The sequence below is a fragment of the Anomalospiza imberbis genome, chromosome 6, assembly GCF_031753505.1.
Source record: "Anomalospiza imberbis isolate Cuckoo-Finch-1a 21T00152 chromosome 6, ASM3175350v1, whole genome shotgun sequence".
In the NCBI taxonomy this organism is placed as follows: Eukaryota; Metazoa; Chordata; class Aves; order Passeriformes; family Viduidae; genus Anomalospiza; species Anomalospiza imberbis.
In genome coordinates this window covers 56,039,831-56,057,891 of record NC_089686.1, presented here as the reverse complement: position 1 = coordinate 56,057,891, position 18,061 = coordinate 56,039,831, and the positions used below count along the sequence as shown (strand labels likewise).

Here is an 18,061-nt window from a genome sequence, read left to right as displayed (position 1 = left end):
CACGGGAGGAAAATGGAAATATGAAAAGTTTTGTCAGCTCCAAATGTCCCTCAGCAGTGTTAAAATCACATAATCAAGGCCAGCTCAGCTTGGTGTGATTTGTTTCATTATGAAACATAATTCTCCCTGGAATTTTAGTTCTTGCTTGCCCTCTACCTCCAAACGTGCCAGCTCACAGCAGAAATTAATGCTGGGGGCGGGAGGATCCGAGTGGGAAAGGGACCAAGACATTTAAATATTGGTTTACACGTGCTGAGTGTCTTTTGCTGAATTAGTGGGTGGGTTTCAAGTGCTGCCAAGCAAAATCCCTCTGGATGTGCTCATGCCAGGGGCTGGGCTGGCCAAGAGACACTGATTTGTGCAGGGAATGCCTGCAGAGCTCATTCTGCATTTCAGTAGTGGCAGGGAAATAGCAGGAAGCTGCTTTACACCTCCTGAGGATTTGGCCTAGGGACATACAGTCCTCGTTTCAGGTTTGCTGGAATTTGGTCAGAGAGGTCCCTACCCTGGTGAATTTGCTTTTGAGGTGTGTTCATACAAAAAATGTGGAAGATGAAATTCTGTGTTGAAAAGTGCTTATTTGAGAGCTGTTTTTGTTTCCAAGGCAGTCTGTCAGCCTTTCCCTGCACTGGCTTTTGTGGTACAGGAATGAGGGGTGTTCCCTGTGCCATGGCATCACTAGATCCCTCTCTGTAACTCTGATGGCTGGAGCCCTGGGTTGCCTACACCCATGGGTGCTAGCCTGCAAATCTGCTTGGCTTTAATACTGTTGTGAGCTCCCAAGTTCATTTTTACACTTCTCTGTAGGGCTGTTTACCTGGAAACTGCAGCCCTCTTACCCCTGCCAGGATGTGCCACAGTGTCAGTGCACAGCCAAAGGAATGTGCACTGTCTTGGAGGCAGGAGGAGTTTGGCTGCACTAGCACCCAAAACTTCCACATCTCATCCTCTTGCTTCTTTATCACATGTCCTTCCGTCCCCAGAAGTGACTGACACAGTTCAAACCTCTGCTTGACACCTGCCCACCCTGCAGCATCCAGGCCACAAACAGCCCAGATTTCTGCTCTGCCATTATCATGTTCCATTTCTTGGGAGCTAATTAACGTTAACAATGGCTTTGTTTAGCACTAAATACAGCCCCTGCCATCCCACCTCTCCCCAGGTGAGGTTGGTCTTTCTTTGGCAGTTCATAGCTGCCAAGGACAATCTCTGATCAAATAGAAGATCTCCAAGGAAAAGCACACACAGCCTGTTCCTTCCCAATCAAACATCAACCAGGTAAATCCACAGCTCTCAAGTAGGAGAGCTGGCAGGCTAGGACACCTCAAAAACTGCTTGTGTTACCCCAGACAACCCCCAATTTCTTACCCTGGAAATAACTGAGGGAGGTGATTTCTCACATGATTTATGCTTGCTCTGCCCACCCCAGAGACCACATTTTCACCTGGGGTACTTGGATCTGCTGAGATCAGGAATAACTGTTATTGATACCTAAATGTGTTCAACCCAAACAAGCTGACTCTCAGACTGTGCACAAAAACCCATCCTACCCATTCCCTGCACTTCCAAAGAGCCAAAGGGCACGGAATTTTCATGGTTCACTGAGTAGTTAGAAGAGGATAATCATTAACCTGCTGAGGACAGTCTTTCTTTTGTGAGGCCCTTTATCAGGTGATCTTGCTAACAGACCTGAGGAGGATCTGGGTAAGGGAAGCAACGTTCTGTTCCCACAAAATCTCGACTGTCCCCAGCGTGGGAGGTGTCAGCACAGATGTGTGGTGTGTTTTTGCTGCCAGGTCAGGCCAGCCTCTTGTGTATGGAACTCTGGATTCATGTGGCTTTGATTGAGTTCCAGCCTAAAGCTCCCCAGCATCCACATCCAGCTCTCCAGGGGTGCCTTTGCCATGGGAAACTTTGGATATGTTTGCAGGCATGACTCACCGTACAGGTCCTTTGCACTCAGCTTGGAGGCTCCCTCGGCTTTGCCCATGCTGCCACTGAAAAAGGAAGAGGGTGCAAATCAACCATCAGCTGCCAAATATTTTTAATATCAGTTTTCACACAGCAGCTCTGCAGTTGCTCAAAGGGACCAGCCCTTCCCTTCCTTGCAAAGCATTTCCTTGTGGGCCGTGCCAGCAGCTCCCTGTGCAACCCTACCCGTTATCCACACCACAGGCACATTGTCACTGAACCCAGCTGTGGAAACAGGACACGGAGCAGCCCAGCCAGGCCTGTCCCCACTAGAGTTACCTTCACAATGTCCCGTGGAAGGACAGCATTCTGGAGCAACTGGGTTAAAGACAGTGGCTCCCAGTGTGCCATAAGTGGGGCTATTACAGGAAGACCCCCTCCATGTTATCCCTGAGTCCACCTGAACCTGAGGCAGTGTGAGAGCGAAGGTGATGTTCCTTTCTCAATGGACATGTTGGAGATGTACCCCTTGAAGGCAGGTGCTCGGATATAGAACATATCCCATGTAAGGGAGGGTGGAACTGTGTGTAAACAGTTGAGTTTTGGGGCATCAAGTCTCTAAGCACCACAGGTAGGGCCACCCCCCATGCCTGGGTCGTGGGTAGGATATGAGCACCCAGGAGATAATAGTTTTCTCTGGCAGAGCAGGATCCAACGCGATCTGAGGTGCTGTGGTCGGGCTGTCCTGCAGGGAACAGTGAACCTGCTTTGTGCTCTGTCACCGTGTCCCCCTGAGGGCAGACCGTGGTTCAGGTGCTCATACCCAGTGCAGGAAGGAGGGAGAGAGCTGGTGGCTCTGGCTCCACTGGGAGGTTTCCATGGGCTGCTGTAGCCCGAAGCTGCAGGTGGAGAAGCTCCTGGTGTCCCTCTGCTCTCTCCATCTAATGTGCCATTGTCAAACCCCAGTGCCCAGGATAGGTGATGTGCGAGGCAGTGCCAGCTTGTGAGATGCCCAGGAGGGGTGAAACAAACACCAGGGACTTTGAGGATGAGTGGGACCGCTTGGAGTATCCCCTGAACAGTAGGAAGGAATGGTGCAGGAAGATCCTTACTTTGATGAGCCAGGGTTGCAGTTGAGGGATCCCTTGTGACTCATGTTGCTTCAAAGGCCAGGTAACTGCAGCAGAAGCACAAGAGACAGGGTCAGTGGTTATAGAACAGGCTCTCAGATGATTTATCCGTGTGCATCCTGCCCTCCCTGCCTCCAAGCTGGGGTCTCCAAGCAGATGAAGCAGTCAGGTAAGTACAGGAGTGTTTCCTCCCTGTTCTCAGTAACGTCTCACTACTCTGACCTAGGCTGAAGGTGACATATCCCAGGATGTTTTTTCAAAACCTATTTCCACCTCTCCCTCTTGCCCTTCCATTCCAGGCACACCCCAACTTTGTGGCATTCTAGCACATCTTTTTCCAGCAGCATTGTCCTGCTAAGGTCCCCCTAAGGTTAAACAGGGATCGAGGTGCCCTTTGTCTCCATGGTCTGTCCCAGATCCCTGTGCCCATGTGCTCATGGCTGTGTGTCCCAAGTAATTTTTCAAGCCTAGAGTGCCATTAGCTTTTGTTGTGTGGTAATTTTAAGCTCTACACCAGCTGTTAAAGTATCTTTACGAGGGGATTGCCCACATAAAGTAAAAAAGGATAACTGAATGCTGCTCCACTGGCAGCTCAGGGATGAAGAAAAATGTACTGTGGTGAGTGGTTAGTGAAAGGCAGACAGGATCAGCACAGATAATTTTCCTCTTCTTTCCAGTGAGAATTAGAATGTGAGAGAATGGGAGAAGATGTGAGAGAGATCCAGGCACTGTTCTGACAGCAGAACTGCAAGGGAAGAGAAACAAATTCTGTAAACAAGATGTAACAAGATCTCGGGGAATTATTTGTTTTGGTATCCAAGCTCTTCACCTCTGCTTCATGTGTGAGCTGAAGGGAAGCCAAGGCAAAGTCCTAAAATTTTTTTAAGTCTCTTGGAAAGTTCAGGGGCACTTCTGTGACTGGGTCAGACCTCGCTTACCTCATGATAAGGTTGTCAGAATTCAAAGGTTTGGCTTTGAAATACTTTTTTCTGGCCTAAAGGAAAAAATTCCTCAGTGTCCTCAGTGGGATTTCCTGCAAGGGAACTGCTGAGTGTGCTTGGCATGTGCCAAGGGCTGCCATGACAGCCGTGGGCAGGCAGTGGAGCTTCCTCCAAGGGTTTGTCTTCACTGAATCTAGGCTAAAGTGTGTGTAATCCCCAGGGAATACTTTGGAGTCATCCCTGACACCTGGGATTTCCCCTCTGAAGGCTGACTGTCTGCTGCAGGGCTTGTTGTATCATCAGCAGAGCTGCCCTAGATTCCTTATGTATCTGTATTTTTTCCTCATGTTGGAACACTTGTGGTATTTTGCTCTGTGTGTTTCACCCTGAGGTGAGGGCAGAGAGAGTTTTCTCACTGATCTTATCAGAACTGTCAGTGGGATGTCAGAGGGATGCATTTATAAGGATGCTGGTGAAGTACTTGGCTTTACACAGACGGCATGGAGAACCCCGGCATGTTTTGGGGTCAGCCTTACAACTTTCAGCCTGTTTTCTGTCACAGTAACATGCTCAGCACTGAGACACTGCTAGAAAGGACTCTCGAATGTATTTTAGTAGCTGGTATGTTAAATTCCCCCTTTTTTGTCTCTCTTGTGGTTGATACTGAAATCTCTATGCGCACCTATAAGAGGTATAAATTCATAACCACATTAGAATAGAAACCTGGTGGTCTGCCAACTCCTCTGAGTGTAATAAAACCCATCCCTGTACCCAAGCTTGGATACCTGTGAATTTTTCCTCTGTTAATAGCTGTCTGCTGGTTTCCTTTTACATTCCTCAAACTGTTCCTATCTCCTGGATCTCTTTGTGCATTAGCATAAGATACCTGGAGAAGAGAACTTGGGCTCTTAAAAACCTCGCTCTGTTCTGTTTACTCTGCACCACCCAATCACTTGAGTCCCACAGCTGATGATAGCTGGGAGTGTTTCTGCATATTAATGTCATATTTCTGGCTCCCTTTCTCTTACTGCCCCAGGGCCATGTCCTAATGTACTGAAATCCAGGTTACTCCAGCAGGAATGTGTCATCAAGTCTGGCCCATGGAGCTCTGACCTGTCCCAGCCCCAGCTGTGAAGCACCAGGAGGAACCAGGGATCCAACAAAGGTCATCCTGGTTTTTATTTCTCCTTCCTATGCTGTGTCCAAAAAAAAAAACCTCTGGGATCTGCTCTTTGAGGAGCCCATCTGAAGGCAACCCAGGGTGGCTGCCAGAGGTGCAGACTCCATGGCAGTGGCAAAGGAGTCTGGCTTCGTGGGTGAAGCAGGACCAGCCCTGAATTCTTCATCTCATGGTGGTTAATAAAGTTCTGATGGGATCAGCTGGTCTCCCCAGATGATAAGCTAACCTGGAAGGCTGTCCTCTCTTCAGGGTGCCTGTGTCCCAAAGAGGCCATGAAAGTGGAAGAAGTGCATACACCTGCCAAGTCAGTAGGTCCTTATCATGCTGGGCTCCTTTTTCTTTGTTTATTCCTGCTATTTTCCTATTTGCCCTTTGCTCAGCTCTCCCCACTGTGTTCAGGCCGTGGCTGTGCTCAGCCTTGTGTTGGTCACAGCGAAGGTGTGGTGTGGTGCTGGCCAAGTGAAACCAGGATGGAGCCTCATGCCAAAGCTTTTAATTCAGTGTTAATTGCTGGATATTAATTGAATCTGAACTGAAAGACTGCAAGGGGGAAGGGCACATTCCTAAGGGGTTGGAGACTTTCTAATAAATCTGCTAAATCAAGAGGCAACTGGGCTTGTGAAAGGTGAAGGATGGCTAAGAGCATTTCATCTGAAATGTGGACAGAACCAAGCCATGAGAGATGTAGCTGTGGGCTGGCCTTCCCTAGGTTCTCTCTCCCCTTGAGAGCATCCTTAAGAGCTCTGCTCCCACAGTTCTGCAGCCTCAGCCAGTTGTTGTCTTCTCCCTGCCCTGATTAGAGGATTCTGATCTCCCCCTTATTTCCCAGCAGGTGTGGCTGCTGCCTCCTCCTTCCCCAGCAGGAGGAGCGTCAGAAGGGAGGCAAGATGCAAGTGTCACCATGCAGTGTGTGGCTGTGCAGGTGTCACCTTTGACTCAACCTAATCAGAGCCAATTTCAAGACCATCACCCACCCTTTTGCTGGTGCAGGGCAGAGTCTCTGCTTGGGCCACCAAGCAAGGGAGCTGAGCCTTGCACATGAGCATGGTATGGAATGAGGTACGGACTCCAGGAGCTAACCAGGCTCAAATTCAGTCCGCTGCCGCTGAAGCAACTACAGGAAAACTAAAACTGCATGGCTAAAGCCTAGCACCTTGATCTGGCCCAGGCCAGGAGGCCCCAGAGGGACTTAGGGAGGCCAGCACAAATCAGTGCTGAAGGCCATCAAGGTGGGTGAAGACATGTTGTACTTTAAAGCACAGGAAACCCCACTCCCTGACTTTCCGGCCAGTCTTATCCTTGGAGGTCAAATATCCTCCCAAAGACACACGGAGCCATGACAGGAGCCTGGCATTGTCTGCACCACATTTCTGTACTTTTATAGCAAATGGAAGCTGGCCATGCATTGTTTTGGCTTTCTCTGAGTCTCTTTGAAGAGGGAGCTGTGACATTGATCCCTCTTCTCCAAGGGTGGAGAAGCACTTTGTGAAGGGAAAGAGTAATATCTCTTTCTCCTCTCTGGACTGATCTCTGCTATTGTTTTACTTTATTTTTATTAGGTATAGTTCTCCCTTATCTGCTGTGGTCAGACTTCTTATAGGGCATGGAAAGAACATGAAAAATTCTGGATTCTGGGTAAAGATTGGACAATGTGTAAATGTGAAATACAAGTGGGGTTTTTAGGGCTTTTACTATTATTATCATCACTGTTAATAACAGCAGCATCTGGTGTATGTGGGTTTTTCTCTTCATGGGTCTAAGACCTTTACAACTGAGACTGGGTTTGTTGGTACCAGAGAATACTAGGATGTGATTGTAGCAGCAAGGATTTATGCTGGTCAAAACAGAACCGTTTTTGCTGAAACAGTAGAAGAACATGGCAAAACCCCCAAAACCCTTAAGCTAAGTGACCTAGGAGTAATAGCAAGTTTTTCCAAGCATGTTCTAACCCAGTTCTAACAAACCTCGTCTGTGTTTCCATCAGTCATCCCACCAAAATCTGCCCGGGGCAACAGGACTTCTAAATTCCCCATCAGCCATGCTGAAGTGAGTCTCTGCACCAAGAGGTGCACTGGTGAGATTCCTGGGATGGAAATGCTCCCTGGGATCCTGCCTGGGATGAAGGGTCCAATGTAACCCTGCTGTCTGTGTATCCCGTGCCAGGGGGATGGGCCAGGCAGAAATGCTGGATTGGCAGCAGCCTTGGGAGTAACATAAAGCTTCAGGAAGAAACAAGAGCTGGCCATCACACGATGTTATCTCTTAGACTTCCCAGGCCCACAAAAGCTGTCTGTTAGGGCTGCTGGATGTTTTCCTACAGGAATGTCATCCTGGAGAAAGCTGTTTGATGGGCTGTGCTGTAAAGCTTGGGCTGCTTGGACTCACAGGAGAGCAAAGGGAGCACAGGCACCGTGGTGTGTGCATCCTGCACTGCTCCTGCTCCAGACGGTTCCCCCAGCCCCTGGGAGTATCCCACCAGTTCCCACAATCCATCCTACCATCTCTGATGGTATGGAAGGAGCCGGCAGGCAGGGAAGACCACAATCCCACATCAATCCACTAACTAAACAGCTTTTGGGCATTAGTGAGGCACTGGCATATGTTTGCTCAGGGCTCCTCATGAGACACCAAGAGTCCTAAATTCACACAAACTGGTTTAGATCTCTCAAGGTGGTTTTGAGAGGGACCCCAGGAGCCTGTGGTTGACTTGAGAACTTTACATGGGTCTCTGGTCTGCTGGTCCAGCCTCCTGGAACCACCCTTCTCCTGCTTTTAGTTGCTTTTCTGAACCTGCCTGTAAGGATGGCTTCAGGCTTCACCAGGAGAAACTCAGGGTCTCTGCCAGTAATATGCACTCATTAAAAAAAAAAAAAATCTTTGGGTTAGTCAGAAAGGATCAGGAAATGCAAATCCAGAGCAGAGAGGCTGACAGCCAAACAGAGGAACAGGTTGTTGTTTCTCCTTGGAGAAGCAAGCCAGGATCTTGTCCCATTCAAAATTTCCGAACCCTGTTTTTGCAAAATCGGGACTTGGTTGTTCAGCAGGACCAAGTCAGAACATCCCCACTCTGTTTTAATGGTGGTGATTCCTGCTTTGGAAAGGGGAACACATCCAGATGACACCACCTGGAGACCCTGGTGGCTGCAGGAGTCCCCACTGTTATCTGTGTTGTTTGAGATGCCTTTACAGCACCCCAAGTTTGGGAAAGTGGCAAGTCCTCTGGTTTTTTCCTTCTTCCACCCTTTCAAGTTACCTTTACAGTGACAGAGCCACTCAGGATCATGGATCCCTTTGGAAAGACATAAGCCTATGGAAGAGGGAGGCGTGTGTGGAGCTCCAGGGTGTGTGTGGCATGTGTCACATTCCAGCAGATGCAGTCCCCAGGTACAACCTGCCAGGTGTCTGAAGGATACACTCCCTGCTCTGCACATCAAATTGTTCACATTGTGAAAATTCTCTAGAGGACAAGAACCTGGATAAATATAACCCAGCCCAACAGGTCTGGGCAGAGAGGAACCAAGTGTTCCTCAGCCTCCATGGTAGAAATGGCAGCTGCTCATTTGGACTGAGGCATCTCAAACCTACAGCCACCCCCGTGCCAGCTTTGGAGAACCCTGACCCCCCTTTGAATCCCATCTGGATTTCCTGTTGGTCTCCAAGGGGCTGAAATGGGGCCTTGGGAGCTCAGAAACACAAACTGGCACTACAGAGCAAAAGTGCCAATATTTACATATTCCTGATGGGAGATTAATGAACTACCTACAGAGAAAATGTGTCCATGGTGATCTGCAAACATTAATTTAGGTCCCAGACTGGAGTCCAGTGGCACTGGAGGCCCTTGGTGCCCACAGGCTGGAGTGGGAAAGGAAAGATCTGAACCAAAAATGAGGAGCTTTTATATTTCTGCCAGAAAGTAAAACCTTCCTCCCAGAACTTCAACCAAAAGCAAGTCTGGACAGCGCCCTGCTCTATAAATACCCAGGAAAAATGCACAAATAGCGACAGTTTTCAAGATCTTGGGAAAAAACTGGAAGGTGGCTCCACTATCCCTCAGAAAGACTAGTTTGCAGAGTCCCAGTGCTGAGTCACAGCTCCTGGAATTACACCTTTCCTCTCTATTCCTGACTTCTGCAGGAGCTGGGTGGAAGGAAAACAGGGAGCAGGTTTGGGCTTGCTGTGTGTCTTGCCAGGGGTTCCAAGGTGAGCATTAGCCATGCTTGGGCTGCCCAGAAACAGTGCATTAAATATTAATGGATGCTTTTGGAAAGATGGAGGGAGATGAATGAGCATTCCTTACATAAAACCTCACTAAATTGTTTAAATTAAAAGACCCCAGTTCAAAACTACCTGACTGGGAGAAAGTGTCATGTGAGTCACTTGTACTGGCCAGGAAGAAAAGCTAGCACGACGCGTTCCCTCGGCTTCCTGGGAAGAGAGGAGTTTTGTGTGGAATTCTGTAGCTTTTTCCCCTCAGTCCTGTTTTTGTTTTGTGTCCACACCTTCTGTGAGCTAATCCTGTCCCTAGCACCACCCAACTCCTGGGAGGTGGGAGCCAAGGAGCTGTGGGAGGTTGGAGCTGGCCGTGGGACTGTCTAGGCAGGATGCAAGGAAAAGGCTGGATGGCTCCAGTGCTGCCAGGACCTGTGGGTGTAGCATGCCTGGGATCCAAAAAGTTTGCTGAAGGTTTCTCTGCTCTGCATCCTTGTTATCTCATAACCCTCAAAAATTATCCCCTTTTCCCAGACTGGTGCTGTACTCTGGGCACTGGTTCACCAGCAGCAAAGGGTTTAAAGCTGTGATTTTTAGACATCATGGCTAGTGGGAAGGATTTCACACTTTTGATGAAAGGGCAGCTTTTTCTTTGCTCTGTCTAAAAATCAGGACTCAGAGATCAGGCCAGTAAAAATAGGGAGGGACTCTGCCAGTGCGTGTCATATTCCAGAACAGGACGGATAACGGCCGAGCCCAGCCTGGAGGAGGGCATTCATTGCCTCTGTGTTCAGGCAAAACATCAAAATCCTGAAACTGGCTGTGTGCTCATGTTCCTGGCTGCAGGCATCAGCTCTCAGAGCTGTTCCTCATGTGCACCTCCTGCAGAGCTGAAATATTTCTCTGATGGCTTTTCCAAGCTCGAAGGCATCTGTGGAACAGCTGGGAGACTCAGTGAAAGGCTGGCACCGGAGGGGGTTGCAGACTGCCCATCCCTGGAAGTGTCCAAGGCCAGGTTGGACAGGGCTTGGAGCAACCTGGTCTAAGGGAAGGTGTCCCTGCCTGTGGCAGGGGCTGGATGGGCTTTAAGATCCCTTCCAACCCAAACCCTCCCAGACTCTGTGAGGATGGGCTAAAGCTGGGATGAGGGTTCCTGTTGTGTCCCTACTGCTTCCTGCAGTAATGCCACAGCTGTCATGGAGAGAAGCACAGCAGGGTGGTGTTTGTCATGGTGGGATTTCCAGGAACAAAGCTCAGGACTGTCACATCCATGCTGGAAGATGGTGTTCTGTTTATGCAGAGCACCCACAATAAGACTGCTCCTTCCAGAAGCTTCAAAGGTGCCTTGTCCAACAGGGACTATGCTGATATCCCCTGGGTGGTCCTGGTTTGTCTGGTGGGGATCAATCATTTATCACTAGGTGTGGGTGTACAGGTATGGGCCAGGTTGGCCTTGCTGTTTGAGCTAATCTTTGTCTTAATTTTCCATTAGACGGTTGCTGTAATGTGTAAGTACACGGTGCCCTCCTCACATCAATCCTGTGCAATCCCTAGAGCCAGCCTCAGCATTCATGCCTCCTTACCCCTAACAGGACAGCTGTAAAGCCTAATAGAAGCACTTGGCAAGCAGATTCATTTTCCACAGTAATTCCCAACCTTTAGCCCCAGGCAGAGCATACTACACCTGACCATCTTTGCCTAGCTACTGCCAGCCCAAACTGGGCTGAAAAGCACCAAGCAAAGCTGGGGGGTGTGGCTGGTTCCTCATCCCCTCAGGAGGGGCAAGAGGGAGTCTTGTTTGTCAGTGCACTCCTCTGTGCTGACTGGTTCATGAGCAAGACAGAGCTGCTGAGATCCAAGGGACCTTTCCACCACCTCCTCCTAAAGGAAGGGCATTTTTCGTCACTCCCTGAAATGCTGATTCACTTCCCTGGCAGAAATTCAGGCATGTAGCAGGGCAGTTGGTGTGCCAAGAGCTTTTTCTCTATCAGAGAAAAGCTGTTTTTATGCTGAGAGCCACTTTGAGCCACTGTCAGCTCAAAGTCTCTGGGATTAGATGAGGATTGGTAAATCTGCACGAAGTAATTGGTCAATCTGAAGTAAAAATTCTTTTCTGCCTGCATAGGAAGGTCACAGTATCCCATCTTTCCCCAGAGAAAGGGAGAGGGCTGCAGCCCATCTCCCTCTGCCTATACCAGGGAGGAGCTATTCCACTCTGCTCCTGTTCCAAATCTTTGCCCATAGCAATAGGGGCTTGGGGCTTGGGAAGCATCAGTAATTTTAATTTCCTGCTGTAAAACTCATCCTGGGCTTTTTGCTGGAAGGGTGAGGCAGAAGAATTAAGGGAGGAGATTCATCTCTTAAAAATCCAATTTGATATTTAAGGCTTTTCCAGCCTTTTTAAGCTAATGATGACAACATTCATTGCTATCTCTTCCCATCCTATTTTGTGCTTCCTACTCATATCCTGTCCGGGTATTTTTGGCTATTTGTAACAATTCATTTGAGCTAAAACTTGGCACATGGAAAATCGGCTCTGAGTGTCACTGCAGGAAAACAGCCAGTTTAACCAGCTCACTGGCGGCTCCTGGAGATGTGGTGGGGCTCAGGTCACATTTTGGTCTGAACACATCACTTGAGCTTTTTTAGTAGTAGTCTAATGTAGCTTCTTCCTTCTGTAGCTGGTATTTTCATATATATTATCATGGTAGATAAAATTTTAAATGGAAAAATGGTGATTTATCCCTTTCCATTCACTTGTGAAAGGCAGAAATGGGAGTTCCTGCAAAGGGACTTTTGCTGTCCATCATTGATTTGTTTTATGTGCAAAATGCTTAGATTTTTGGATTTTCACAGAGTCCCTATAGGAACCATAATATTCATGTATAGTACAAAACATGTTCTGCTTCAAAAAACTCACAACCAGCTGAAGGATGCCCCGCTCTGTTTCTGGGGTCAGAAGACAAGATGTACAGTCACAGGAAATCACTGGGTTGATTTCCTATGTTTGGGCTTCCAGTGAAGCTGTGGATGAGACCACAGAAGGGTTTTTCAGCCTGAACATCCAGCTACCCAGTAACCAAAACAGTTCCAGGAGAGATCATTCCAAAACCAAAATAAACCCCATTCCCTTTGCCCTTTGTTTTGTATAGAATAGAAGGATGTATGAGGCTGGGTTTATCAAAATAATTCAAATGGCAGTTTCTAATCTTGCGGTGCAGAAATGTTTTAACAATCTTGCCACAAAAAAAAAAAAAATCTCTTGCAAGGGCGAGGAGGAAAAAGCACAATTGGTCCATGCAGAGGCTGGGATGGGAGTCTGAGCTGGGCTAGGGGGAACCAGACTGATTCCAGGGCTGGGAAGGGGGGAGAAAAGTTTCCTGCAGCGCCTTAAAGAGGAAAGGCTTCCCTGGCCACTCCTGTGTGCCCACAGGGTCTTTGGCGTGGACATTTCCAGTTCCAAAGGCTAAAGCTGTGTGGGGAACATGAAGGACAGGGTTTCTGCTCTGGGAACCGCAGCACTGTGGAGCAGGTTTGCCCAGGGAGGTTGTGCCGTCTCCTTCTTGGAGATTTTCTAGAACAGCAGGAGTGAACTGTACAGCCTGTTCTGATTTCAGAGCTGACCGTGCTTGAGGTTGGACTGGAGATCTCCTGAGGTGCCTTCTGTCCTGGATAACCCAGTAATCCTCAGAGGAGAGGGTGAAAGGAGCACGAAATCCCTTTTATGCCAGGTGGACAAGGCGTGTGTGGAAGGATCAGGGCAGTTGGCACACAGTGGGGCCAACACAGGCCACGTGGATGCTCCTGCAGCCAAAGGGGAGCCAGATGGTGCTTACCATGACCTGGGTTTAAAACCACTGAACTCTCCTGGCTGGCCTGTCACTGGGGTCTGATCCTTAAATGAGCCACAGGTTTATGCATCCCCTCTGGAGCAGAGAAAGACTGGCAGAAGCAGAGTTGTACCTAAACATGCACACTGGAGAACCTGGTATATTCTGGGAATGTTGTTCTGAAGGGAGGGGCAGGCGGCCCTGAGAGCACAGGAATACCTGTGGTTTGAGAAGGACAAAGGGCCATTCCTGGTGCTCCCCAGCCAGGTCTTCCTGAATCCTGCCCTGGGGGCCTACAGCTGAGCTCATGGATGCTCAGGGATGTCATGAGCTGTCCAAGTGCTCCTTTAGCTTGAGTGTTGGGACAGGATTCCAAGAGGACCTGTGTGTCCATCACCCACGTGGCACTGGAGCAGAGCACGGCCTCTGTGAGCAGCATCCTGCCAGCCACAGCACCTGGCAAGGGCAAATCAGAAACAGCTCTGGGAAAATACCAGGAACTGCTGAGGATGGTGGCAGCCCAGATCTCCCCCATAACCTTCTCCTGCTTCACATGATCCTTCTCACCTCCAACTGTTTGCTCACCAGCTGTTGGCAGGCAGGGAAAAGGGATCAGGAAGCAGGAGTGTCTCCAGGCTCGTGCCAGGTGTGGAGCAGATGTTCTGGGACCTGTCTGGTCTAGTTTGCATGTGGCTGTGGCAGGGCTTTGGCTGCTTGGCTGGTTTCAGGCCTCCCTTCCTGGGCTGTGACTAAACCTGTACAACGTTTCCTTCCACTGAGCAGTCACTGAGGCCAGAGCTCCCCTCCTCCCTTCCATCCTCCCCTTGGCCCAGAGGAGCCAGGAACAGCTGCCTGAATGTAGGGTGGTCCATCACCTGTCCCATCACCTGCCCTCAGTTCTGCTTGGTGGCAGGCTGGGGACACACATGGCTGCAGCACTCATGGATACTTGGAGGAAAAGCCAGGAACAGGACGGGAGGACAAGAAGCCTCTCTGCATTTCCCAGCTTCCAGCAGTGGGAGTGAAGAGCTCCTGATACCCTTTTCCATGCCTGAATTTCTCCAACTGCGTTTGGCCAAGCTGTGTAAACTTTGGATATCCTGAATGGCCTGTGGCAGGATGCTCCGTGCTTGGCTCTGCACAGTGTTCTCAGCTGCCTCATTTTGTTCCTGCTGCACTCACAGCTGCTGGTTTCATGGGATGCCCCCCAGCTCTGTCAGCAGGAAGCAGCTGGTCCCTCATTGCCTGTCTCCATGCCACAGGCTGTATCACAGACCTCAAGGAGAGCAGCATCTCAGTGTCCCTCTCCCAAGCTGAAGAGCACTGGAAGTTTCAGGGCTGAAGTCACAGATACAGGGGCTGTTCCTGATTTGGTTTTAAGCTAAGAGGAGATGCAGCAGCAGCAAAAGGTGCTTCCTTGTCAAGAGATTGCTCGGGCAGCCAATGGCCCAACCACACCTTGGGTGTTACCTGCTCGTTCTGGCAGAGACCAGCAATGAGCTGGTACATTTGCTCTCAGTTTATCCTGTTGAACCTGCTGCTGCCTCGCTCCTTGCAGCAGCTTCTCTGACAGAGACACAGCTTTTCTGGCTTTTTTTAAGCTACTGAAACTTTATTAACTTATTTTCCAAAGAGTAGCAACTCACAGCAAACCTGACAGTCTTGAAGTTATCCCTGAGAGCCTTTCATGCTACTTTTACACTCCTGCCCTACACTTTCTGTTGAAAAAAAAAAAAAAACAAACAAACAAACCACCAAGGGGGAAAAACCCAACCCAATATTTTCCTTGTATTTTGACTCTGGCTTGAATGCCAGGTTGGAGTGAGCATGTACCTGGATGCTGAACTACAGCCTTCCTTCACCCGTTGGGTTCCCTGCTATGGAAACTCTTCAGGGGCAGCTGGAGATTCTTAAGTTATTCTCTTTGGGAATCATTGAAACATAGAATAAATAGATAGAATCACAGAATCAGCCCTTTGACTTCCATGGGTCAAAGTGTCATTTCCATGGCTCAGATGTGCCACTCCCCTCCCACAGTTTGGCAGGGTTTCTGTTCTCCTGAGCTGGAAAAATAAATTAATCAGGAATGTGCCTGCCTGAGTGACCAGGTCTCAAACCCATCAGGAGATCAGGCAGAGATGCTGGTGTGCAGGTATCTGGTGGTACAAGACTCCTTCTCCTACCAGCCTTGAGGACATGGACTCTTCTCTCATGGGGAAGTGGATCACACCTGTTAAAGTCCACATAACTCCAATCAGAGAATTTGTTTGGGTGCAGTCTGGGGTATCCTCTCCTTCTCAGAAATCCTGCCTGTGTCATGTATCAGGGGATAGTGTGCAAAACCCTTTTGTGGTCTGCACCTGGACTGAGGAGCCACCCCTACTACCTAACCTTACCTCCACACCTGCACAGGCTGCCTGGGTACATGTTATTCCTCTTCCTTTTTCAAGAACTTTTGAAAGTCCCATATCTCAGCCCAGAAGCCATGCAGAGAGCACCAGATACCAAAAACAGGACAAACTGCCTGGCTGTGTGAAAGTCGGAGTTACAGGTTAACCCGCGGGAATGGCCACAGACAAGGCCATTTGCTTCTGCCCCAGAGGAACACATTAATATCATCCCAGAGAAAAGAGGTTTTAATTAGTGCTCCCTTCTGCAGAGAGCCCAGCTCTCCTCCTCTGTCTCCTCAGCTGAACACAGCTATAATTAAGAGCCAGCAGTGTCAGGAATGAGAGTAGGCTCCAGCCTATGATTTATTATGGAATATCGTGGGTGCAATTATCTTTCTCTCTTCTCCTCTCCCTGGTGTTTTTATGAAGTGAATTTACTGATAAAAGGATTGTCTCAGGCTCAGGCAAATGGACACCTCTGTGTTTATCTCAGCACTGACAGTGAAGTCACTGCTTTGTCTCTATAGAGTCACCACTGAAAGCCTCAAACCTGACTTACCATGATGTCATAAAATGAGTGGTTTGGGTTGGAAAAAAGTTCCCTTTATGGGAAGTGGACCATGCCCTGTCCCTCCCTTCCACTAGGCCAGATTGCTCCAAGACCTGTCCAGCCTGACCTTGAGCACTTCTAAGGATGGGGCAGCCACATCTTCTCTGGCCAACCTGTGCCAGGGCCTCAGCACACTCACAGGGAAAAAATTTTCCCCAAAATTTAATGTAAAGCCACCCTCCTTCAGCTTAAGGCCATTCCACCTTGTCCTGTCACTCCATGCCCTTGTGAAAAGGGCACAGAGGAGTTTTGAGGACTTGGAAGAGTTTGTGTCCACAAGTCACAATTCTGGCTGGCAGCAGTGGTGGGACAAGGATTGACCCAAGAGAGTCCTGATGGTGGCAATGAGGAATGAGTGACAGACTAGGACAAGCTGCTGGCAAGTCCACAGCAGTGAGGTGGGTCAGGTTTGGGATTCACCTTGTATTTGCTGGCGAGGGAATCTGGAGCTCCCGTCAGCTCTAGTTCCAGCAGCCAACACTTGTAAGCCATAGATTCTCAGCTCCCAGATGGTTTCCACTTCTGTCCATCTTGAGTGACAGAGAAGTTAAGTGTAAACAGTCTGGTGGAGGGTGGTGTTGACTCAGCCTGATCCCAATAGCCATCCCACCAGCAGCACTACTTCACTTTCTGAATCAGCTGTGGTGCCTGAACTTTGGTTTATTGCCATTTGGATGGGCTGCACTTTACCTTTGTAGGATATAGATCTGGACAAGTTGAGACTGATAAGACAGAGGAAGGGAGAAAAGAAAAAAGGAAGCAGGAAGGACTAAACTTAAATTCAAATTATGAAAGCTTTTGGGGGTCAGTGCCCCAACCAGAAACCAAAAATATGAAAGAATTTTCTGTCCCATTCCAAGGCAGTGCTGAAAGACCTCAGCCCACAAATGTGGAGTGTTCCTGTTCCACCAGCCATGGAAAGTTCTGCCTTCACCTGGGGCAAGGCTAGGTTGGAGGCCCATGAGCCGTGAGGGCTCATTTGTGCCACACCTGCCCATCACGACAGCCAAGGCTGTTGCAAAACCCTGTCCTGTCGCCCTGAGGGTGCTCAGCTCCTCCATTACAGCTGAAATTGCTGCTAGAAGCTGTGGCTCTGTCCAGGGAGTGGGAAAGGAAAGGTGAACAGGTGGGCTAATGCCTTGACAGGTGAAACCCCAAGTGTGGACTAGACGGGGGAATGTGCCCCTGGCACTGAAGATGACGATTTCTCACGTGTGAGATGTGTTTGCCCATCTCAGCAGGACAAGGAGAACCTTTGTGGGAGATGCTGATGAGAAGGGTTGATTTGGACCCTCCTCTGAAGGCAGGGATGTATGTAAGGGCACAGAGCATCCCAGGCAGGGTCTAGCTCTGTGCCAGACAGGCTGGAGCAGCCCAGCCTCTGCCACCAGCCTCTTGCCTTGTGAGGGTCCCCAGATCCCACTGTGCCTGCAGGATCAGGCACCTCCAGGCCTCACTTGGTGCTTCCAACCAAATCAGGGCCACAGCAGCTTGTCTGGGCACTTCAGTCCCTGTCCCAGGGCTGCTGAGCAGGCAGAGCCTGTGACTCCCCACTTCTTCAAGGGGGTTGAAAGCTTTTGTTCTGCTTCTCGGCAGATCCTCAGTGGCAGTGAGCACGTTGCAGTAACGTCCTTGGGAGCACTTGGGGAATGGGAATCAGGGCTGGGCTCTCCTGGGGAATTGCAGTTCAGGTGAATGGGAAGTATCTTCAAACCGGTCCAGCTCAGCTACACACCCTTCCCTCCCTTCTTAATTGCAATTCTTCCTAATTTATCTGGATTACCAGGAAGTAAAATGACAGGACTTTTTTGGTTACCCCCCTGGCATAGTGCATTTCAATTTTGGAGGCAGTACTGTCAC

At 49.3% G+C, this 18,061-nt stretch overlaps 1 protein-coding gene and 1 long non-coding RNA gene across 4 annotated transcripts in view; one reads left to right on the top strand and one right to left on the bottom strand.

The window, feature by feature from the left end:
* EPS8L2 (EPS8 signaling adaptor L2) overlaps nt 1-18,061 on the bottom strand; it is a 47,391-nt gene that overhangs the window by 24,975 nt on the left and 4,355 nt on the right. Inside the window, exons 2-4 of one of the 3 annotated variants that reach the window (XM_068194470.1) lie at nt 12,292-12,395; nt 3,024-3,088; nt 1,942-1,997 (exon numbers count right to left, since the gene is read on the bottom strand). In XM_068194470.1, the coding sequence (XP_068050571.1) occupies nt 1,942-1,997; nt 3,024-3,067 (100 nt within the window). In that variant the 5' untranslated portion in view covers nt 3,068-3,088; nt 12,292-12,395. The remainder of the gene's footprint in view (nt 1-1,941; nt 1,998-3,023; nt 3,089-12,291; nt 12,396-18,061) is intronic. The other 2 variants (XM_068194469.1, XM_068194471.1) reach the window with 2 other exon arrangements.
* LOC137476318 (uncharacterized) lies at nt 2,681-4,757 on the top strand. Its single transcript, XR_011000312.1, has 2 exons — nt 2,681-3,222; nt 3,739-4,757. It is a non-coding gene; the product is annotated as an uncharacterized lncRNA (long non-coding RNA).